Source organism: Balaenoptera musculus, chromosome 1 (assembly GCF_009873245.2).
Source record: "Balaenoptera musculus isolate JJ_BM4_2016_0621 chromosome 1, mBalMus1.pri.v3, whole genome shotgun sequence".
Classification (NCBI taxonomy): Eukaryota; Metazoa; Chordata; class Mammalia; order Artiodactyla; family Balaenopteridae; genus Balaenoptera; species Balaenoptera musculus.
The window spans coordinates 134,811,244-134,835,980 of NC_045785.1; the positions used below are offsets into that span (position 1 = coordinate 134,811,244).

The following is a 24,737-nucleotide window of genomic DNA, read 5'->3' on the forward strand; positions in this document are numbered from 1 at the left end:
GGTACAGTGATTCATGCATTGATGTTGTAGAAGCAGCAATGTGATTGCTTTATGATAGCCTAAAGTAATCGATATGATTGCTTCATGGTAGCCTAGCCTGTATACTAACGAATGACTTATAAAATTTTTATGACATTCAGTATTATATTCATAAAACAGTATTGGAAGCATTGTTCCATTTTTTTAAAAAACCACTTACCTGTGATGATAGGCTGATGAGCAGTTTCTCCAATTACGAGAGACATACTGTACAGTAATATAATTCTTTGAAAGCACAGTTATAAAACAGTAAGAAAATGAAGACATTATTTTTATATTGAATATTACTCATCTTATGCCTATTAAGGATAGACCAGTATTTACATGTATTTTATACATTCATGATATACCTTTTAAAAATTTTTTGAATATTTCTAGGCTACACGGTTCACCTACAAGTTTATTCAACTTGTCATAAACCTCCAAAACTTTTTAATATATTTACTGAAACAAATCTGTGTGTAAGTGGATCTGTACAGTTCAAATCCATGTTGTTCAAGGGTCAGCTGTGCTTTCTATTTCCTTTTCTTATCTTATTGAATTATCTAGGACTCCTAGAACAGTATTGAAAAGCAGTGGTGAGAGGGGACATCCTTACCTTATTCCTGATTAAGTATTTTTTATGATTCTGTTTTGTTGCTGTTATTTGTTTATTAGTTATAACTCTTTAAAAATATTTTTAGTGGATGCCTTAGGGTTCTCAACATATGTTTTTAATTTATCACAGTTGATCCTCATGTAATATTATACTATTTCATGTAGATTAAGAACTTTAGAACAATAGATTTACATTTCTCTCTTCCCATCCTTTGTGCCATTGTTGTGATACATTTTAATTGTGTATATGTTATATGCTCCTTAATGCATTTTTATTTTTGTTTTAAAATATTTATTTTGAATAAGCAACATTTAAGTAATAAAAATATTAAAATAAATTACCTATTTATTTTTAGAAGTCTCCAATCCTTTGCACCCAAACTTCCCTTCAGTATTATGTTCCTTCTGCCTGGAAAATTTTAACATTTCCTATAACATAAATATATTGGCAATGAATATTCTCAGCTTTTGTTCATCTGAGAAAGTCTTTGTCTTCATTTTTGAATGATACTTTTTCTGGGTATAGAATTCTGGGGTGATAGTTCTTTTTCTTTTAGAACTTCAGAGACAATTTCATTGCTGTCTGGTCTGCATAGTTTCTGACAATAAATCTATAGTCATTCTTATCTTTGTTCTTCTGTACATAACGTGGTTTTTTTTTCCCCCTTTGATGCTTTCAAGATTTTCTCTTTATCATTGTTTTTCTGCAGTTTCATTCTGGTGTCCCTTGGTAGAGTTTTCTTTATTTGTTCTGGTTGAGATTTACTGAGCTTTTGCATATGGGTTTTATAATTTTCATGAGATCTGGAAATTTATTTCTAATTAAAAATCTTTATTGAGGTATGATTGACATACAAAAAGCTGTATATGTTTAATGTATACAGCTTGATGAGTTTGGAGATAATTATATACCTCTGACACCATCACCACAGCCAATACGATAAACATATTCATCACCTGCCCTCTTTATTTTTATTTTATTTTATTTATCTTATTTGTTTATTTATTTATTTATTTATTTTGGCCATGCCACGTGGCTTGTAGGATTTTAGTTCCTCAACCAGGGATTGAACCCAGGCCCTTGGCAGTGAGCACACAGAACCCTAACCACTGGACCACCAGGGAATTCCCTATTTTTATTTATTTTTAAATTTTTGTGATAAGAACACTTAACATAAGATCTACCCTCCTAGAAAATTTGGAGAATTTTTGTCTTCAAATATTTTTTCCCCTTTCCTCTTCTTCTAGGATGCCTATATTAGACTGCTTGTTATTTCCTTGTGGATTGTTGGGGCTCTGTTCTTTTTTTTTTCTCTGAGTCTCTTCCCCTCCACCTCCCCACTGTGTGCTTCATTTTAGGTACTTTCTCTTGCTGTCTTCAAATTCAGTGATCTTCTGTTGCATTTAGTCCCATCCAGATTATTTTTCATTTTAGACATTGTATTTTTAAGTTCTACATATTCCACCTGGATCTTTTTTATGTCCTTTATTTATTTCTTTATTATGTTCATACTTTCTTTATATACATAAGCATATTTATAATAACTTTTAATGATCTTAACTGCTAATTTTATCATCTCTATCATTTCTGGGTTTTGAATTCATTTTCCTTCTTTTTTTTTTTTTTTTTTTTTTTTTCACCACAGCATGCGGCATCTTAGTTCCCCAACCAGGGATTGAACCTGTGCCCCCTGCAGTGGAAGCACGGAGCCCTAACCACTGGACCACCTGGGAATTCCCTATTTTTCTTCTTGATGTGGTCACATTCTCCTACCTCTTTGCATGGCTGGTAACTTTGATTAGCTGCTAGACATTATGAATTGTTGAGCTTCACTCAGTTAATTTACTTGGAATCGATCATTTTGAGTTTTGCTTTTAAGATTTGTTAGGGCGGGTACTATCAATTGAATTGTGTTCCTTTAAAATTCATATGTTGAAGCCCTAACCCCCAATGCAATAGTATTTGGAGATGGGGCCTTTGGGAAGTAGAGTTTGATGAAGTTGTGAGGGTGGAGCCCTCGTGATGGGATTAGTGCCCTTATAAGAAGAGAAACCAGAGAGCTTGCTCTCCTCCATGTGCATACACCAAGGAAAGGCCGTGAGAGCACACAGCAAGAAGGCAGCCATCTGCAAGTCAGAAAGAGAATCCTCACCAGGATCCAACTATGCTGTGTCAACCGAAAAAAATTGCACAACCTGTAAGTAGAGAGTTATGTTTTATTCAGCAGACATTCTTAGTACTTCAAGCCTGGGAGACAGCCTCTCAGATAAACGCTGAGGAAACTGTTCTGAAGAGGAAGAGGGGGAAACCAGGATATATAGGAGTTTTTATAACAATACCAAGTAGTTGGAACAAAAGACTACTGTTAATAAAAGAAAACTAGATATCTCAAGTTATGGAATTTAGTTAGCACTTTTCTATGTAGGGGAAGATGCAAGAGTCTGGGTTCACTGAAATAATTCCTTTGATATGCACCTCAGCTATCTGGGGCCAGTATCCTATGATTTCCCATCCTGAGTTTCCTTAGGCTGCCCCGTTGGGAGTAGCTGCAGTCCAATGGCTGCTAGATGATGGGCATTCCTTGTTTTTATCCTGAGTTCCCTCAGGGCTCACCGTCTGGGGTAGCTACAATTGCTGATGACTTCGACATCCTTTATTTACTGATATGGCAAGCGATATTTTATTTCTTAGCTGGAACCCTGATCTTGGGCTTCCAGCCTCCAGAACTGTGAGAAAATATATTTCTGTTGTTTAAAGCTACCTAATCTATTTTGCTATAGAACCCTTAGCAGGCTAAGACTGCTAGTCCAGAGAAACCTTCAGTCTAGGGCTAATTTGGCTCCACCACTGAGGCATTACCTTTCTGAGGATTCACCTGGGTGTGTTAAGAGGTCCTTCCATTCTGCCTTAGTGGGAACACTTAACTTTTCTCAGCTCTATGTGAGCTCTGGGTATTGTTTGGCCTGTTGTTTCTTATTGTTTGTTTCCCCAGCCTCAGAGAATATCCCCTTCCCCCGCCTTATGCACACATCAGTACTCATCCAGAAACTTGAGGGGTCCCTCTGCAGACCTCCAGAGCTATATCTCTCTGTGCCAATCCCTACTCTCCATACCTACCTGTATATTAGCATCCTTTTTCTCCCCAAACTGGAATCTGTCTCCTCAGTTCATCTGTTTCTCTTACCTCTTTCTGTGCTACGGACTGAACTCTCCAGGCTGTCAGGTGAGGCAGTTTAGGACTCACCGCTCAGTTGCGCACTGTTATTTAACATCTGTAACTCATTATTTTCCAACTGTTTATGGCAGGAGGATGGGAGCCATAACTTTGTTTTGAATGATGAAGTTTTCTTAATACAGAAAACTCAGCCTAAGAAAGTTACTCACAGCCCTACTGCCAAAAGATAGTTTTCACTCCTGTTCCTTTCATAGTGATTTCCCCGTTTTTTAGATTTCTTTTATTTTTCCTGACATTTCCTGTGCTGGAGAGACCTGACACCAGCATGGTCATCTTCCTTGGTAGATAAACTGACTGTATGTTTGTCAATTCCTGTCTTTATCTTTGAAATTCAGAAGGTTACAATGAACTGTTGGACTCTTTTTCATTAATTTTATCAAAAAATATTTTCATTTTTGAAAATGATTTTTTTCCAAACTGATATCCAGAAGAGTATCAGTATGTTCTACAACAAATGGTATGTTAGTGTCTGTTTTCTCCATACCTTTTGGTTATATAACCCTTGGGATTTCATGTGGTTGTTAAAAACTCAAATGTTAATTCTTGAAACATGGTTAAATACAAAAATATTTTCTCTGACCGAAAGCTACACATAGTCTAATTGTTTCATATCCATTTTTGGTTACTGACAAAGTTGAACTTTTAAAATTGTTTATTAGTCACTTTAATTTATTGTGATGAATTATCTGTTCTCTTCCTTTGCCTATTTTTCTCTTGAGATATGCTCATCTTAATGAGTGGAAGAAAGTTTGCTTAGTCAGTTTTTACTTAGTGAAGTGAAGGAATTTTGGCTGTCATAGGCTAGAAATGTATTTTTCTAAATTGTCATTTTCCTTTTTTGAAATAGAAGTTCACAAGTTAGGAATATCAAATCTATTAGTCTTTTTCTTTTACTTCTGCCTCTGATCTCATACCTACAAAGCTCTTCCCCACTTGAAGGTTTAAATTTGGTTTCTCACTCATCATAATCTGCAGTATATTATAGACAAAAAGGGAACTGTTATTTGTTTGAGAGACCATGATATGCCCTGCACTTTCTTATATTGTCTCATTTTAAGTTACTCATAAAACAGGATATCTGGGATATTAGACTTATAATTCCTGTTTTACAGAGAAAGCAACTGAGGTGTGAGAGGTTAAATAATTTCTTAATTAGAAAGTTTCACTGCCAAAACTTAAACTCAGATTTGTCCGTTCACATTGTTCTTCATGGTTCTGCATATGCATAAGCATCTAGAGGGAGACAACTCATATCTTTTTCAGCTTAAATAACCTACTATGCTAAGGAGATGCTCAGTAAGTCTTAGGAAGTTAACTCTAGTGAACACATGGCAACTAGATGTGTCATTTTTCCAGCTGAAGACTCAAATAACAGCCTTTAGAAGCTTTATTCAAATTGCAATGCAGCAATGAACTTTAAATTAGGATCAGCTCACTTTTTTTTTTTGTATAGAAAAAATTCTGAAAGTTCACAAGAGAAATAATTATTCAGAATAGGCATTATCTGTTTTCTAGTCATTCTGATGAGTTTTGAAATATTTATCTGTCTCAAATTCCCTTCGTCTAAGACCCTAGCAGCAATGGAATGCCTAACATTTCCACTGTTGGTGCTAATGCCTTACGCAAAATTATAGTCATCCAAAGACTTCAATTAAACTGCTCATCTGCACTAAGAATAAATAAAACATAAACCTCCATTTTATAGTAACACATGCATATACACAAATCAAAAGATTAATTTACCCTAAAGAAGATCCAAGGATCATGGGAATTCTACATGCAGATTTGGAGGGGAGAGAAGTGACAGGGTTAGACACCAAAGAGAAACTTGCCAAGCTCGTGATGTTGCCCAAGGCGAAATTCTGAATTAGAAGCACATTTACCATGTCGGAATGATGTAACTAAGTAGAATCTAAATCAATGTGACTTTAATATAAATGGTGTTCTGTGCCTCCTGTGTAATGCTCTCAGAGTGCTAGGCCAGGCAAGTCTCCAGGGCCAGAAGACCTTTTGGGTTCCTGAGTCATCTTTGGGCTGAGGGTCCATTGGGAAATAAAGCTTTGGAGGTTAATAAAGACTGGGACCCTGAATGTTTCAGTATTCAGCAAGTCTGCTTAGCAACCAATGTCCTAGCAAAGGTCATAAGCAAAGAAAAATTGTGAAAGCTGTGAGAGAAAAAAGGAAGAGACAAGAATTGCCCTGAATTTGAGACATAATCTAATTAGGTACAGACTGAGAGAGAAAGAGAATGAGAGGCATGAAAAATATTGGGACAGTGCCTTAAAATTACAAAGTTCTTTTATGTTTCCTTATTGGACCTTCATGAGAACTTCAAGAGAAAAATATTGTTATGGCAGAAAACTAGACTCAGAGAAGTTAAGTTGACCCAAGACAAACAGCTAGAACAGGGCAGCCCAAAATACATTTTCCACCCCTCGGTCCACATCTCATGTTTTCTGGTGGCTTATGCTTTCTGCTGCATAGGAATGAAGAATATAGAACATTCTGTAATGTAGGTGCTAATTCTGTCGTGCGGAATCTAGAAAGGACTAAAGTAGTCAAGACTGTCTTCCAGGGGAAAGTGAGATTTGAGTTGACCTGTGTGGGAATTGGTGGGGGGGGAATGGTTGAGAGTGAGGTTTCAAACTAGACTGAGTCGAACTTCACCACTGCCAGTTTTCAGCCATGTAAACTTGGCAAATTGATTAACTTCTTTGTAACTCAGATTTCTGATCTGTAAAGTGTGGATGACTTTTGTATCATAAATGGGTTAAGATTTGTAAAGTGTCTAGAATAGTTCTTGACAGTTGTACACCCTCAGTAAATAATAGCATCATAGTTAATCTCTAAAAAAAAATTGGTTTCTCTTTGATTCATGGCTTAAAAGAAAACTTAAAGTTTTAATCTAGCTGGATTATAATTTGGGGTGTGTAATTTTGTGTTTCTGTGCCAGTTCTACACTGTGTCAACTGCAAAAAAATGCACAACCTAAAAGTTGTGTGTGAGTTATGTTTTATTTGGGGACCTTACTGAGGACTATAGCCTGGGAGACAGCCTCTCAGATAACTGAGGAAGTGTTTGGAAAAGGTAAGGGAGGAGCTAGGAAGGGGGTGGAGGGGGAGATTGGGAACATGCAGCCAAACATAAAAAGATTACTGATAATCACAAAGAACAGCCACCTCAAGTAAATGATTTCAGTGCTTTTCTGTGTATGGGAAGATGCAGGAGTCTAGGCTTATTGAAATTATTCCTTAGGTATGCATCTTAACTCTCTAGGGCCAGTATCCTGCTTTTCTCTATCCTGAATTCCCCTCAGCGTGTACCATCAGGATGGCAGCGGGGTGGAGAGGTGTTGCTTGATAGCCAGCAATATTCATTGTTTACTGGAATGGCAGGCAACATTTTTCTTGTCAGCAGCTGTTTAGTTTTGGTACTTTTAAATTCACCTTCATGTTTGTTAAGGCAAGTCTCCCTTAATTAGTCTCTTTTCAGACTTTATTCTGTTTTTTCCAGGAAGTTTAGAATTACTTTTGTAAGTTTTAAAATTTCAATGAGATTTCTCTTAGAATTAAGTTTTAAAACGTTTGAAGCCTTCACACATTACATTAAGTGTATTCATTCAATAACATGTTGCAGTATTTATTCAGTATTCTGCTCTTCAGTTGCAGATACATACTTTTCTTCGTTAGAGTTTGGCACAGTCCTTATGTTTTCTTAGGTACCGTATAGGGTAATACTTTTCTTGCCAGTGAGAATGGGATTCTAACTGCTTATGGCTTATGACAAAAGAAACAGATTTTTTTTTTTTTTTTAATATTTTACTCTTTTTTTTTTTTGTAATTCTTTGTTTATTTTTATTTTTGGCTGTGTTGGGTCTTCGTTTCTGTGCGAGGGCTTTCTCCAGTTGCGGCAAGCGGGGGCCACTCTTCATCGCGGTGCACGGGCCTCTCATTATCGCGGCCTCTCTTGTTGCGGAGCACAAGCTCCAGACGCGCAGGCTCAGTAGTTGTGGGTCACGGGCCTAGTTGCTCCGCGGCATGTGGGATCTTCCCAGACCAGGGCTCGAACCCGTGTCCCCTGCCTTGGCAGGCAGATTCTCAGCCACTGCGCCACCAGGGAAGCCCAAGAAACAGATTTTTAAAGACATTGTTTTGAAACTGGTCACCTCACTGAACTTGTTTTAATGACATTCTCATAGGTTTTCCAAATAGATCATGATAATGTTTATGAATAAGTTACTGTTTATAAATAGTAAGTTTGCTTTGTTTTTTTTGCAATGTTTAAAGTTTTTATTTCCATTTTCTAAATTTATTGTACTGACTAAAAATTCCAGAAAAAAATATTAAAGAATGATAGTGCATATTTCTTTTTTGGAGACCTCAAACTCTATAGAATTGGTCAGGAAGACTCGGCCTTTAACTGTCAGAAGCAGGCAATAACACATGCCAAGTTTAGGACATTTACTCCTGGCATGGCTCCAAGGAGACGGCTGAGAGAGATACAGAGATATTTTTTCTATATTTATTTTCCTTTGAGTTTCATCCTATGTTTTGCAGTCCCAAGAATTCCTCATAGATGTAACCTAATAACCACATTTCACTTCCAGTTGAAGTTTTTGCCACCAGAACCATTTAAATCTTGTTCTAAGGAGTGGGCTTTAATTCCTAAATTACATATTTTAATTTCCTAGTGGGACAGACTCTACATAATTATCAGATCCCACATAATTCTATTTAAAAAAAGTACAACTTTCTATTACTTAACATTATAGATCTGTCAGTTTGCTGGGTGTTCCCTCAAAACCCTACAAGTATATGTATATGTTTTTATATTTACAGAAAAATAATAGGTAAATTTATAACAATATTAAATTTAAATTGTAATTTAGACAAATGTTTTTGATCATCTGTATTTTATTTTTTTGCAGTGAACGTATATTATTTTTGTCATAGAAAAAACATTTAAAAAAAAATCAGTTTCTCGTTTGTAAAATGAGGACTGGAGTTTCTTTTTCACCTGCAAGAGGAACAGGCAGGCTTGTTCATTAGTATCCTACCTTTTCCCATTTTCCTGCTTTATTTCACAAAAGCAAACGGTTAGAAAAATTTAAACCCTGTTTTTGCAAGACATGAATAATCTATTTACCACATTCTATTCAATTTCCTTTATTTTGACCTCTTCAGAGGAAGTTTAGATGAGGGATGAAAATGTGAATGGGCAAGTATGGATTAGCTATTATCATTCTAATGAATGAAGCCTCAGACACTGTCTAGCCCAGCTCTTCAGAATTCTCTGCCTTAGTCTATAGACCTAGACCACAGCTAACAGTGATGTTACTTCGCTTCCCATTAACAGGTTATTGCCCGTAAGAGTGTTTGGTCAAGTAACAGGGATCTGGCATTTCTTTGTTCTCCAGCCTTACAACTAAGAGTACTGTCAATGAAAAAAATTAATCGATAGTCGATCTAAGAAAGAAATGGGAAATTTTATTCGAGCCAACCTGAGAATTATAACCCAGGAGGCGGTCTTTCAGAAAGCTCTGAAAACTGTTCCACCTCTTAGAGGTCAAGGCACAGTTACATCAGTGTTTGAGACAAAGGGTTATACATCAAAGTAACATACTGACAGTTTACATAGTTCAACAAGGCAATTAGTAGGTTGTTGTGACCCCCCTACAGGATTGAAAAAGGAATTTTATCTCCTAAGGAGTTACTTTGCTGGAGCCAGGAGGAAATTGTTTTTTTGCTTTTATTTTTGTTTTTTGGCAAGTAGGCATTCCTGTATCTTTTAAGGGGATCTAGTTAATGTATAATGCAGATGTACAATACACAGTAAAGCAGGTAGCGGTTCAAATGCGCAGAGAGAGAATTTTATGTTTAATTTTTCTTTTCCTGTCTTAACATAATTTTATTTCATCAGTACCCCATCCTACCCTACTTTTAGAAAACTTATTGTAATATTCAGCATGAGATTTAAAGTAGGTAAACCTGGAATTATAAAAGAAGTTCTGGTCTTAAATGAATTAAAAATCAGGGCTGGGTCTTCGTTTGCAACTAACTTTTTCACTCAAATAATTGATAGTTTTTACATGAATTAGATGCTGTGATTGGTATTGAATATAAAAAAAGAAGGATTTTAAATTTCACCTGATGACCTGGCTCCAGTGTCTATTCAGAGTATCCTCAACAAGTAACTGGATCTATTAAACAATTACTGTCAAAAGGAGCCCTTCAGTAGTTCTTTAGTGCAATTCTCTGGAAGTTGCATTCTCTGGCCAACTTAGAGTAGCTGTTCCCTGCCTATTTTCCCGTGAGTTCAGATGAAATTTTTAGTTTGGCAAGTCAAATTTCATACTTCCTAGTTTTTAGTCAAATGAGATACTTAGCAAATATTTGAGCAGTTGAAAGCATCACTTCTGTATGTGTGTCTGTGCCAGTTTTGTGATCTTTATCAGAAATGTATTAATGTTTTACCATATGGCCAAAAGGTCTGCTGTATATTCCTCTAAGATGTAACTTCTGTTCCTTTCTGCTTTTAGCTTCATGTATCTTCCTTCCAAAATGCTTCCACCCTCATGTTTCTAAATATCACCCAGGTGTCTATGTTTTTAAAATTTTTCTCTTATTACAAAAGTAATACAGATAGATTGCAAAAGATTTGAAAGACAGGAAAGCACAGAAGAAAATTAAAATCACATATTCTTTTATCACCCAGAAAAGTTGACTTTTTCTTTTTTAAAAAAATAAAATTTAGCATCATTCTGGTTCAGGTTTGTGACTTGCTTTTTTTAGTCAGAATTATGAATTATGAACATCCCACATTGTTAAATATTATAATGCAACATAATTTTTAATGGCACTATGGATATGCCATAATTTTTTAACTTGGGGATTTTTTTTTATGTTTTTTTATTGGAGTATAGTTGTTTTACAATGTTGTATTGGTTTCTACTGTACAACAAAGTAGAAACCCTATGCTATACAGCAGGTTCTCATTAGTTATCTATTTTATACATATTAGTGTAAATATGTCAATCCCAATCTCCCAATTCATCCCACCCCCTCTTTCCCCCCTTGGTGTCTGTACGTTTGTTCTCTATGTCTGTGTCTCTATTTCTGCCTTGCAAACTGGTTCATCTGTACCATTTTTCTAGATTCCACATAAACTTGGGGATTTAGGCTGTTGCTATTTTTGCAATTAAACATAACCTTATTGATGAAAATCTTGCTCAAATTTACAGGTATCTCTGTTACTCCACAGGATAAAATTCTAGAGGAGCAATCACTACATCTAAAGGAATGTGTACTTTTATAGCTTATCATGTATGTAGTTAGGTTGTCCTCCATAAAAGTTGTTTCAGTTAGCACTCACATAAGATGCATGTGTATGTGCTTCTTTCCTTGTACCTTTGCTAGTACTCAGTATAAATGGGCACTTCTTCAGAACACCCTCCCCTGACCTCTCCCTCCTCACCAACCCTAGTCTAAGTTAGATCTCACGTTGCTTTCCTAACACTTTCAGGCATAGTATTCTATCATGACACTGTGGGTTTTTCATAATGTTCATCATAGTTGTAATTATGTAATTATATGACTGTCTCATGTTGGTCTCCCATCACTAGACTGCAAGTTCCATGAGGGCAGTGATCATACCTAGTTTATTTACCCCTGTATATTCAGTGCTGAGTACAATGTGAAGCACATAGTTTGTGTTCAGTACATATTTGTTAAATGAATAAATGAGCATTATTGTAAAAATATTCCAATTTGATAGGCTAATAACTATATCTGACTATTAATGTCTGTTTATTAGAGGTTGAACTTCATGCTTTTATTGGCTAGCTAGTGTTAGTTTTTAATCAATTGCCTATTCATATCTTCATCCATTTTTCTGAGGAGTATATCTTTTTGATTCAAAGCTCTTCTCTGCCCCTTCTCTGGTTCTGTAGGCTCCTATCTGAATATGGCATATATATATAGTGGGTTACTTTCCATCTTTATTTATGCCCCTATTTGTGATCTTTTGTTAGCTTGATTTATTGTCCATTTTTTCTGTTTGGTGTGTAGGCATCTGACACTAAAGCATTGTTGAAATCAGGGTCTCCTCTTGATTACTTTCTTCATGTCAATCACTGATTATCTCCCACTCCTACTTTCCCTGAAACATTATAACTTTTACCTTCTACTTATCTACTTACCTACTAATCTAGATATTCCCAGGATTACTTGGACTTTAAAAAATCTCCCTCACCGCATTCAGTTTAAAGTCAGCTTAATTTACTCATCTAGCTTGAGGCAAAAAACATTTTTTTCTTATCTTCTTGAGATGCATTCTGTTCCTAGCTAAGAGCCTATCATTTTGACATCTTAACCCAGGCTTGGCAAATATTGGGTTGGCTAAAAAGTTCGTTCGGTTTTTTCCATAAGATGGCTCTAGTAGCACCTAGTTGTCTTTAGCTTCATTTGAAACAATTTTGTTTGATTGTATTGTGATAGCTGTCATATCAACGTGCATTTTAAAAAAAAAACTTATCAAAATTGGTGAATTTTTGTGTAGCTGTGAAAAGTGACCCTTTTTTGGTCCCCTGAAACACATAGCACAGTGATAATTTACAGTAAGCCCCCTACAAACGAACCTTCAAGTTGTGAACTTTCAAAGATGCGAACGTGCATTCCATCAGCATCCGGCGTGAGTGAAATTGCAGCTTGCCCTCTGTCTCCTATTACTGACAATCCTTCAGCTCTGCTGTCTCTCACCTCCTTTCCCTCCTCCAGTCAGTAACTCTTCTTGCCTGTTCACGCTATGCCAGCCCCTGTATGCCAGCTGTTGTATTGTACTACTGTACTTTTTGAGGTACTGTACTGTAAGATTAAAAATGTTTTCTTTATTTTTTTGTGTTTGTTTTTTATGTATTATTTGTATGAAAAGTATTAAAAACCTATTACAGTACAGTACTATATAGTACCTAGGCTAACTTTGTTGGACTTACGAACAACTTGGACTTATAAACGTGCTCTTGGAATGGAACTCGTTTGTATGTAGGGGACTTACTGTAATAAGTTGTTGTATTGAATCTTCAAATGGTGGGAGCATGTTGGGATGTGAAAAATCAATTATCTTTAGGTTCTCCCATTGTTCACTGGGAGAGCTTTAGGGAATTATCTCATGGCAGATCCAGGAGAAATGTAAAGAACCTAAGACCAAGGGCTGAGGCCTTTTGTGAAAGTTAGTGATATAATCTTAGGAATCTAATTCCCCCTTCTCAGATCCTACTTTCATGTCAGCCTTAGGAGATAATGAGATTGTCTTCGTTTTTCATATGAAGAAACTGAAACCTAAAAGGTCACACAGTTTGTAAGTAATGACAGGCCAAGTGGTAATATGAAGAAATATTAAAAAATAAAAAGTTTAGAAGGAAAAAATTAATAGTGATTATGTCTTTGTGATAGGATTTTAGGTGATTTGTATTTTTCTTTATATCTTTGTGTTTTTTCTAATGTATATTTTTTACATTTACTTATCAGCTCTAAATATAACTCCATGATCTTTCATTCTACTTTTTATAATTTTTAAAATATCCTGAATTTTATTATTTGCTTTCCTGTTAAATTTTATTCACCTGTTTTTTTTTTTTTTGACATCTTTATTGGAGTATAATTGCTTTACAATGGTGTGTTAGTTTCTGCTTTATAACAAAGTGAATCAGCTATATGTATACATATATCCCCATGTCTCCTCCCTCTTGTGTCTCCCTCCCACCCTTTCATTCTACTTCAGGTTTCCACTCCGTGGCTCTTCACTGGACCTTGGTGTCTGGATATGTTCCATGATACTCTCTACTCCTAACCTCCTGTGCTTCCAACTTATTTTTTCAGTTATTCCCATGCATCATCTTTTTACCATACTGGGGCCTCTCTATGCCTTTGGCTTCTCTCTACTAAAATCCTCTGACCCCTGCTATCTTAACTCAGGCCTCGCCTATCTTTACCGCCTACCTGTTGAGTTTAGATAATCATCCATTTTTTTCCTCAACTTTATTTTTCCACTTTCTCAGCTATCTGAGCTCCCTTTCCTTTCCTGCTGTTCTCAGGAGTGGGCCTTGCTTCTGAACTCACAGAGAATACTGAAGCTATCAGATAGTAACTCTCTCCACCTGCTGACCCCACATTTACAGAGCCTTTCTGTATCCCTACTGGTCCTTCTTCATTTCTATTACAACAGCAGAGCTCTCCTTCCTGTCTCCTTAAGGCAAGACATTCCACCGGTGCCCTGGCTCACTCTCATTCCTGGCTCCCAGGGACCTTCCACCATCCCATCTCTAACCTGCATTAAATAATGTGTTTAATAAACATTGAATAATTTTATAAACAGAAGAAAATTAGTAACAAAAATCTTTACTGGGTAAAAGTATGGGATTTGGGGGCTTCCCTGGTGGCGCCGTGGTTAAGAATCCACCTGCCAGTGCAGGGGACACGGGTTCGAGTCCTGGTCCGGGAAGATCCCACATGCCACGGGGCAGCTAAGCCCGTGCGCCACAACTACTGAGCCTGCGCTCTAGAGCCTGCGAGCCACAACTGCTGAAGCCCACATGCCTAGAGCCTGTGCTCCACAACAAGAGAAGCCACCACATAAGCCCGTGCGCTGCAATGAAGAGTAACCCCCACTCACCACAGGTAGAGAGAGCCCGCGCGCAGCAGTGAAGAGCCAATGCAGTCAAAAATAAATAAATAAAAGCATTAAAAAAAAAAAAGTATGGGATTTTGTAATTGAAGACTCAATCTAATTGTTATAGAGAATGTTAATTATCCTGGAAATTTTCAGTGTTTAGTTTTATAAAGAGTCCAACTACATAAAAAAGGACGAGGGAATTCCCAGGTGGTCCAGTGGTTAGGACTCCCCTCTTTCACTGCTGAGGGCCCAGAATCAATCCCTGGTCAGGGAACTAAGATCTCACAAGCTGCGTGGCCAAAAAAAAAAACCAAAACAAACAAACAAAAAACCCTCAAACCTTTCTACATTAAAAAGTCTGTATGTTAAAAAAAAGAGAGAGTGAAATAATGCCATTTGCAGCAACATGGATGGACCTAGAGATTGTCATACTGAGTGAAGTAAGTCAGATAGAAAAGGACAAATATCATATGATATTGCTTATATGTGGAATCTAAAAAAGTGGTACAAATGAACTTATTTACAAAACAGAAATAGAGTTACAGATGTAGAAAACAGTCTTATGGTTACCAGGGGGGAAGTGGGGAAGGGATAAATGGGAGATTGGGATTGACATATACACACTACTCTATATAAAATAGATAACAAATAAGGGCCTACTGTATAGCACAGGGAACTCTACTCAGTACTCTGTAATGACCTATATGGGCAAAGACTCTAAAAAAGAATGGATATATGTATATGTATAACTGACTCACTTTGCTGTACAGCAGAAAGTAACACAACATTGTAAATCAACTATAGCCCAATAAAATTTTTAAAAAATATATTAAAAAAAAAAAGAGTCCATCAACTCTAAGTGTATTTTATAGGGTATGAAATGTTACAGTGCCTCTTAGGAACACTATTCTTCCATTTGATTGACATACGTTTCCTTTGATAGATGTTTCCTTTAATACTGTTCAGATTTATCTTTGACTATTTTTTTTTTTGACTAACTTGAAAATTTTTTCCGCTTTTTTTCATAGTTGGAGAATACCTTCAAATCAGTTATTGCACAAACTGGACCTGGAGGGACTATCAATCCAGAGCTAAAACATAAGATAAAATTTGTAAGTGTTTGCTGTTTCTGGGAAATGGATAAGAATAATTGATTATACATTTGGGTATCATTTGTGGTTAATTTTAATTTGCCTACAAATATTTTAGTTTTATGTTTATTCCTGATCTTTTCAAATATATTACAAATGGAGTGGCTAATCTTTTAAGATTAGAAAAAAATAAATTTCATACTCTAAACATTTTTAGTGTTCTCAAAATTATTTAGAAAATATAAGTTCCTCCAAAAATTCTCTTTTCTTCCCCTTACCCCAATAAATCATTGTTAAAAGTTAAAGATCTTGGGCTTCCCTGGTGGCACAGTGGTTGAGAATCTGCCTGCCAATGCAAGGGACACGGGTTCGAGCCCTGGGCCCCAACAGGGTCCTGCTCAGTTTCACTAGGAAACATGTTGATCTATATTTACTGATATGGAAAGAGGTCTGTGATATGATACTAAAAAGCTGGAGAAGTAATGACCTTATTTTCATATTCAGTAAAGGTATTTTTATGTGCATATGGACAACAATGGCTACTATCTTTGCTTAACTATGTTTTCCAACATTTTCTATAGTGTGCATTGTATTTCTTTTCTGCCATTTAGAATGCTTGAAATTATGCCATAGAATATTTATTTTATGTGAGCTAAAACTAATTATGTTAGCTGAGCTAAAGAACTATGTATAGGAATTTCTGGGGAGTTGTGGCATTGCAGTATTATGCAAGAATGATTTCTCAACTCTGGAAATGTTGGAATTCACTGCCTTTTTTGGTTGTTATAACTTTTTTAAAAACTGGAAACTGGGACTTCCCTGGTGGTCCAGTGGTTAAGACTTTACACTCCCAATGCAGGGGACCTGAGTTCAGTCCCTAGTCAGAGAACTAGATCCTGCATGCCACAACTAAAAGCTCACATGCCACAACTAAAAGATGCCGCATGCCACATCTAAAAATCCCTCATGACTCAACTAAAAAGATCCCGCATGCTGCAACTAAGACCCGGTGCAGGCAAATAAATAAATATTTAAAAAAAACCCTGGAAACTGATTTTTAAAACAATACTGTGACTTTAATTAATTCACTCAATAATAATGTTATTTTTGCCTTGTTACTATTTAAATTTATACTTTCTTATTTTGATATTTTGTCACCCAGCATTCCAGTGGTGTCTGTTTATATTGTATTTCAATTTTCTATTTATTAGGTTGTATCCAGGTTTCCAGAGGGTTTACTTATTTCTAAACTTCTTGGAGAGTTTGAGGTGAGTGTTTTCTTTTTCACCAACCATGTTTTTTTATGGCTTGCTTATGTTTCTCATGATTGATAGAAATTTTGTTGCTACTCCTTGGATCCTCCAAGTCTATGCTCTAGAACTTAAACATCTTGCTTTGCATTTTGGTGGCCTCTTCTTTACTAAAAGAGTTAAGAATCTGATTCTTAATAAATACTTCATTATGCATAGGAAGAATATTTTTACCACTATTGTTATATTATTAGAATAAAAGTTATTTTTCATGTCTGATAATACTAAGTGTCAGTGGGGATATGGAGAAACAGAGTAACTCATACACTGCTTGTGGGACAAAACCCCTTTGGAGAGCATTTTGGCAATATCACTTTACTTGAGGATATGCACCCCTGATGATTCAGGAGTTCTATTAATACTTCTACAGATACACTTTAGAGAAACTTTTAAACATGTGCACATGAAGACATACATATGACACGCACATTGCAGCATAGTAAAAAACTGGAAACAAATTAAATGGCTATCAGTAGGAGAATGGATAAATAAATTGAGATTGACATTTATACAATGGAGTAATATGTAGCAGATAAAATAAATGAACTAGATTTCATCCATGCAACATGAATCATTTTTGGAACAATTATGTTTTAGTGAAAAAAAAATCACATTGCAGAATGATAATTCAGATACTGCCATATACCCAAGTTTTAAAAATGGTTAGGTGTGCCAGTCTCTATTTGGAATGCCTTCCTTATAGCAGTTCATTTGTTTTCACAACAGAGTGAGGCACAGAAAAGTAACTTGCCTAAGGGTCAGGTAGCCAATAATGGGTGGAGCCAGGATTTGAAACCCTGGCAGTCTGGCTTCACTATCCTAACTCTTAACTACTATGTCATGAACACTATCACATATTTGTACATATGAACACGGATGTTGTGAGATACTGCATAGCATAATGGTTAAGATACATCACCTCTAGTGCTATTTCATAGATGATATGTAAAGTCAGAATAATATTACCTACTTTATAGAGTTTTGTCAAGTTTAAATGGCTTAAAATAAAGTAATTAGAACAGTGCCTGCCACATAGTAATTGTTCGATAACTGTTAAAACTCATAGTAGACTAAAAAAAAGAAAACTTAGAAAAGATGCATATCATCCCTCAGTGATGGAGAAAACTTAATTTCACATTGTGAATTTAAAGAAATGAATCTTTTAGAGCCAAAAAGTTTATTTCAGATAGGCCCATGAGAGAAAGCTAAAACAAAGAGTCTTGATGTTTTTTGGATTAACAAGTCAAGTCACTTATCTAAAAATGAAATTACAGAATAAAGTGTAGGGACTTCCCTGGTGGCTCAGTGGTTACGAATCTGCCTGCCAATTCAGGGGACATGGGTTCGAGCCCTGGGCCGGGAAGATCCCACATGCCTCGGAGCAACTAAGCCCATGCACCACAGCTACTGAGCCTGCACTCTAGAGCTTGCGAGCCACAACTACTGAGCCTGTGTGCCACAACTACTGAAGCCTCTGTGCCTAGAGCCCATGCAGTGCAACAAGAGAAGCCACCACAATGAGAAGACCGCATACCGCAACGAAGAGTAGCCCCCACTCGCCACAACTAGAGAAAGCCCACACGCAGCAATGAAGACCCAACAGCCAAAAATAAATAAATAACTAAAAAGAATAAAGTGTAAAATAGAGTAATAAAGTAATAGAATATGACTTAATTGTCACAAAATTTATGGGTAAAAATAAACTTCCTATGCCAGATTCACAACTCAAAGTGAATAGTTTTATACAACTAACATTTTAGCAAAAGTAGCTTCCTATAATAAAAATTCATGGAGTTAAGATTAAAAGTCAACAATCTTGGAGAAATTAAAATAAACCTTTTTTTTTTTAATAGGATTTGTTTTTATATTGGAGTATAGTTGATTAACAATGTTGTGTTAGTTTCCGGCGTGCAGCAATGTGATTCAGTTATACATATACATGTATCTATTCTTTTTCAAATTCTTTTCCCATTTAGGTTATTACAGAATACTGAGCAGAGTTCCCTGTGCTATTCAGTAGGTCCTTGTTGGTTATCTATTTTAAATATAGCAGTGTGTACATGTCAATCCCAAACTCCCAATCTGTCCTTCCCCCACCCCGCCTTCCCCCTTGCTAACCATAAGTTCATTCTCTAAGTCTGTGAGTCTGTAAAACAAACCTTTTAATGTTACAGGGAAGCTCTTTGCCCTTCTTAGTAAAAAGACTTCGGCAGAAATTCAACATTATTATTAGAAATATATAATAAGTATAGATTTAATTTAACCTTTATTCTAACTTGTAGTAACACTTACTAACCCTTTATTTATCCAACATGTTATAAAAGCTACCTGTGTGATTTGTCCTCTTGAAATACCTGGGCACCAGTCTGCCATTCTTTCAAGATCCTTTGTTAAATTGCTAATTGAAGGGAAGATAGTGCAGTGACAGCATAGTTTTTGGATCTTCCTGAAGTGCCACGTAACAACAGTCAGAGAAACTAGATAGCAAAACAAAAAATCCACAGACAATATTTATAACAAAATCGGATAATAGATCTCCCATGAATAATTGCTGGAGAGTAATCAGCAGCAGCCACAAGAGCCTCATAATATCAATGTCTGTGCCAGGAGAAAACAGGGAAGCAAGAGAGCCAATGTCTGATGGACCTAGGGACAAAAGAATCGCAAAATAGCCATCAGGTATTCACTAGAATGTACAGCAAGCCATTTTGAAAACAGCAGCTGAAACTGGATGATATTTTGACTTATCTAATAGCAGAGAATGTTTCATGGTAAGAGTTGAATAGGGCTGGAGCACCATAGCTCCTGTGTATTCTTGAAACTGACCAGCCAGAGCTCCCTTACAGACACTAATGAAAAATTGAGCAGGATACGGACAGTAGAACAAGAGAAGTCTTAGATGTAAGTAGTATTAAGGGAAAAGAGCCAGGAAATTTCAAAATTAACCTACTGTATTTTTAAACAGTATATGAAAACAATGGAAGGAGGAGCTCTGTGAAGCAGAAAGCAATCCAGAATGATGTCCTGTAAGTCAGGAAAATGAATTTCATAATTCAATGAATTTCAACTGAAGAGGATCAGGGTCAAATTGCATCATTGTCTTAAGAAAAAATGAGAATAAGGAGCAGAATAACGTATCTACTGACAATAAAAGCATGTCAGAAAGACATGTCCCTAATAAAGGTCAAAACTGAAACCTACTTTTTCAAAAATATATACTAAGAAAGTGATACAAAACATGAAAGAACAACATAAATCTGAATTACACGAATTTGTAAATAAGGTGAACAGTACTCAGGGAAGAATTATAAATAAAAGGAAAAATCATTTCAGAAATGAAGACTAAACTTCAAAGATTACAAGAGCAAAAAATATAACAGCTTATGCCCTAAGAAAAAACAGTAGGTAAAAATGAGGAACATTTTGAAAGTCAAAATAAATGAGGGAGGCACTGGGGATCCAGGCATAAAAGGCTCTGTCACTAAGGTTTTTGAAATCTAGTGAGAAACTCAGGCATGCAAATAAATTAAGGTAATATTATGTCTGAGTAGCCTATATTGGAACAATCCTGAAGATAATTATTATAAGTTCTGGACAAAATATGCAAAATCACTCTCTGAAGGTACTAGAAATTGTCCAAAAGCAGGCAGAAACTGGAAAGGAGTCAGCACCTGGAGGAGGGAATGGCACCTTTTTATTTGCCTGGATTTTGGCCTGATGGCAGGCCCCATACATTGTTTGGAATTGGAGATTGGATAGAAATCAGAAGTTTTACTGGCTTCTGATTTGGAGCTACATAAGCAGCTGAAAAATGAGGGGAGAAATCATAGGATGGAGAGAGCTGCAGAGAGGGAGCATCAAATTCTGCACATAAATTCTGCTCAAATCTCTGACTGTTGAACTACACATGCCTGGGGCAGACTCAAAGCAGCCTAGTAAGGCTAAAAGAACTGAATCTATTTCAGCTGTTGCCCACCACAGGGAGTCAGAATTTAAGATTAGTCAAGTTAACGCCCAGCTAAAACTAAGCAAAAAGCAGTACTCTTAGAAGGACTGTGAAAGATTCCACAGTCTCTACAGCTTACATATTATGATGTCCAGGATACAAACCAAAATTACTGGATAGATTTAAGAAACAAAATGTGGCCCTTGGTGAAGAGAAAAAATAATCAATGGAAACTGATCCTGAGATGATGCAGATGTTGAAGTTAGCAAAAAGGTTTTAAAGAATTCTTAAAACCACATTAAAAAGAGTGTAAAGCGGGCTTCCCTGGTGGCGCAGTGGTTGAGAGTCTGCCTGCCAATGCAGGGGACACGAGTTCAAGCCCTGGTCTGGGAAGATCCCACATGCCGCGGAGCAACTGGGCCCGTGAGCCACAACTACTGAGCCTGCGCATCTGGAGCCTGTGCTCCGCAACAAGAGAGGCCGCGATAGTGAGAGGCCCGCACACCGCGATGAAGAGTGGCCTCCGCTTGCCACAACTAGAGAAAGCCCTCGCACAGAAACGAAGACCCAACACAGCCAAAAATAAATAAATAAATAAATAAAAAATTAAAAAAAAATGTAAAGCAATATATGTTCACACTAAATGAACAGATAAGAAACCTCAGTGGAGAAAAAGAAATTATAAAGTCAAATGATTTTCTAGAGTTGAAAATAAAATATCTGAAGTAAATTCACTGCAGTGTCTTAAGAACAAATTGGAAATGGCAGAAGAAAGCATCAGTGAACCCCAGAACAGATTGGTAGAAATGATCCAATCTGAAGAACAGAGAAAATAAATGAAAAAAATTTTTTAAAAAGCAGAATCTGGGAGTTCCCTGGTGGTATAGTGGTTAGGATTTGGTGCTTTCACTGCCGTGGCCCAGGTTCAGTCCCTGGTTGGGGAACTGAGAGGTACTGTGAGCCGTGTGGCATGGCCAAAAAAAAAAAAAAAAAGAGACCTGTGGGACGATACCAAGTGGCCTAACATATGTATAATTGTGATGAGAGAAAGATGGTAAGGAGAAAAAATGAAAAGAGAAAAAATTCTTGAGAAAATAATGGTTGAAAATTTTGTAAATTTTATGAAAGAGTTTACAGATTTAAGAAACCCAGAAAGCCCACAAAATGAATACAAAGAAAATCTTACATAGGCACATCGTAGTCAAACTGCAGAAAACTCAAAGTAATTAGAAAATCATGCAACTAAAGAAAAATGACACATTGCCATAGAGGGGAACAATGTTAAATATGATGGCTGACCTCTCATTAGGAACAGTAAAGGCTAGAAGACAGTGGAATGACATCTTTAAAGTTTTCAAAAAAACCCCACTCTTTGCCCAATTTTTTATTTCCAGTAGTATAGTATCTTGGTAGTATCTTTCAAGAACTTTGAAGAATGAAGGTAAAGTAGAGGTATTTTCAGATCATCAAAAGTGGGTAATTAATTGTAAGCAGCCCTGCATTATAGGCAATTCTAAAGAATATTCTTCAGGCTGAAGGAAATGATGCCAGATTGTACTTGAATCTATAGGAAGGATTGAAGAGCACAGGAAATGGTAAATGTGTGGGTATATATCAAAGACTTTTTAAAAAATCAATTAAGTATATGACTGTTTAAAGCAAAAATTATAACACTGTATAATTGGGTTTGTAACATGTAGACGTAATATTTGTGAAAACCACGGCATAATGAGTGGAGGGGCAGTACATGGAACTATAGTTTGCAAGGTTCTTGTGTTTTATGTGAAGTAGTACAGTAAGACTGAAAAGTTAAGGATGTATAGAACAATAAATAATGCAGAGTTATAGCTATAAAGCCAATAGATAAATTAAAATGGAATTGTATAAAAATACTCAGTAAACTCAAAGGAAGACGGGGTTTACTGTTCAGCTGTTTTGCTTGAAGGACAACAAAGGAACAAAGTTTGAGAGAAACAAAATACAAATGGGATTAGCAGAAATTAAATAGCAAAAATGTTAGCTGTATAGGAGAAAATATTTGCAAACAATGTGAACAACAAGAGCTCAGTTTCCAAAATACACAAACAGCTCATACAGCTCATTATAAAAAAAAAACAACCCAATCAAAAAATGGGCAGAAAACCTAAATAGACATTTCTCCAAAGAAGACATACAGAGGGCCAACAGACACATGAAAAGATGCTCAACATTGCTAATTATTAGAGAATGCAAATGCAATAAGGGATCACCTCACACCAGTCAGAATGGCGATCATCAAAAAGTCTACAAATAAATGCTGGAGAGGGTGTGGAGAAAAGGTAACACTCTGCATTGTTGGTGGGAATGTAAAATGGTGCAGCCGCTATTGAGAAACAGTATGGAGGTTCCTTAAAAAACTAAAAATGGAGCTACCATATGACCCAGCAATCCCACTCCTGGGCATATATCTGGAGAAAATCATAATTCAAAAAGATAGATGCACCCCAGTGTTCATTGTAGCACTGTTTACAATAGCCAAGACATGGAAGCAACCTAAGTGTCCATCAACAGATGAATAAAGAAGATGTGGTATATATATACAATGGAATATTACTCAGCCATAAAAAAGAACGAAATAATGCCATTTGCAGTAACATGGATGGACCTGGAGGTTATCATACCAAGTGAAGTAAGTCAGAGAAAGACAAATATCGTATGATAACACTTATATGTGGGATCTAAAGAATGATACAAATGAACTTATTTACAAATCAGAAACAGACTCGCAGACATAGAAAACAAACTATGATTAACAAAGGGGAAAGGGAGGGAGGGATAAATTAGGGGTTTGGGATTAACAGACACACACTAATATATATAAAATAGGTAAACAACAAGGACCTACTGTATAGCACAGGAAACTATATTCAATATCTTGTAATAACCTATAAGGAAAAGAATCTGAAAAATATATATGTATATAAACTGAATCATTTTGCTGTACACCTGAAACTAACACAACATTGTAAACCAACTATACTTCAATTTAAAAAATGGTATCTGTAAGTCCAATTATATTAATAATTTCAGGAATGTAGTGGAGTATATATTACAATTAATGAAGTTATGAAATGGAATGAAAAAGAAAGATGCAACTAAATGCTGTCCACATGAAATACATTGTTAGTAAAAAGATACAGATTGGTTGAAAGTAAAAGATGAAAAAGATATATCATACATACATACAGTAAGCATAAAAGAATTGAAGTGACTAAAAAAATCAGGTAAAGTCAGAATTCTAGGCAAAGTGTATTATCGGAGATAGAGGGATATTTCATAAGGATAAACGGTTAATTAGGAAGACACAACAGTCAAATGTGTATTCACCTAATAATGCTTTAAGATAAATGATCTAAAAATTGACAGAATTAATTATGAGTTAACTCCACAATTATAGGGGTTTTCTCTTTCTGGCATTTAATAAAATAGTCAAAAAAATGAATAAGGACATAGAAAATCTGAACCACACTGTCTACCATCATGATCTGTTTGACTTTTATAGAACACTGTACCCAACAACTGCAGAATACACATTCTGTTCAAGTACACATGGAACATTTGCCAGGATGGACCATGTAGTTGGCCATGGAATAAGTCTCAACAAATTTCAAAATACTGAAATCTTACAGAGTACGTTCTTTAAGATGGAATTAAATTACAAATCAATACAATGAATTACTTAAGAATTAACCCTCCAGATAATTTGGAAATTAAACAGTTCTCTTCTAAATAACTTATTTTTTAAAATTGAAGTATAGTTGATTTACAATGTTGTGTTAGTGTCTGGGTGTACAGCAAAGTCATTCAGTTA

The 24,737-nt window shown here is 36.0% G+C and overlaps 1 protein-coding gene across 3 annotated transcripts in view; it reads left to right on the forward strand.

Annotated features, from left to right (window-relative positions):
* TDRD5 (tudor domain containing 5) overlaps positions 1-24,737 on the forward strand; it is a 95,244-nt gene that overhangs the window by 16,749 nt on the left and 53,758 nt on the right. For all 3 annotated transcript variants that reach the window (XM_036864700.1, XM_036864708.1, XM_036864718.1), the window contains exons 5-6: positions 15,569-15,652; positions 16,843-16,899. In XM_036864700.1, coding sequence (XP_036720595.1) covers positions 15,569-15,652; positions 16,843-16,899 — 141 coding nt within the window. The remainder of the gene's footprint in view (positions 1-15,568; positions 15,653-16,842; positions 16,900-24,737) is intronic.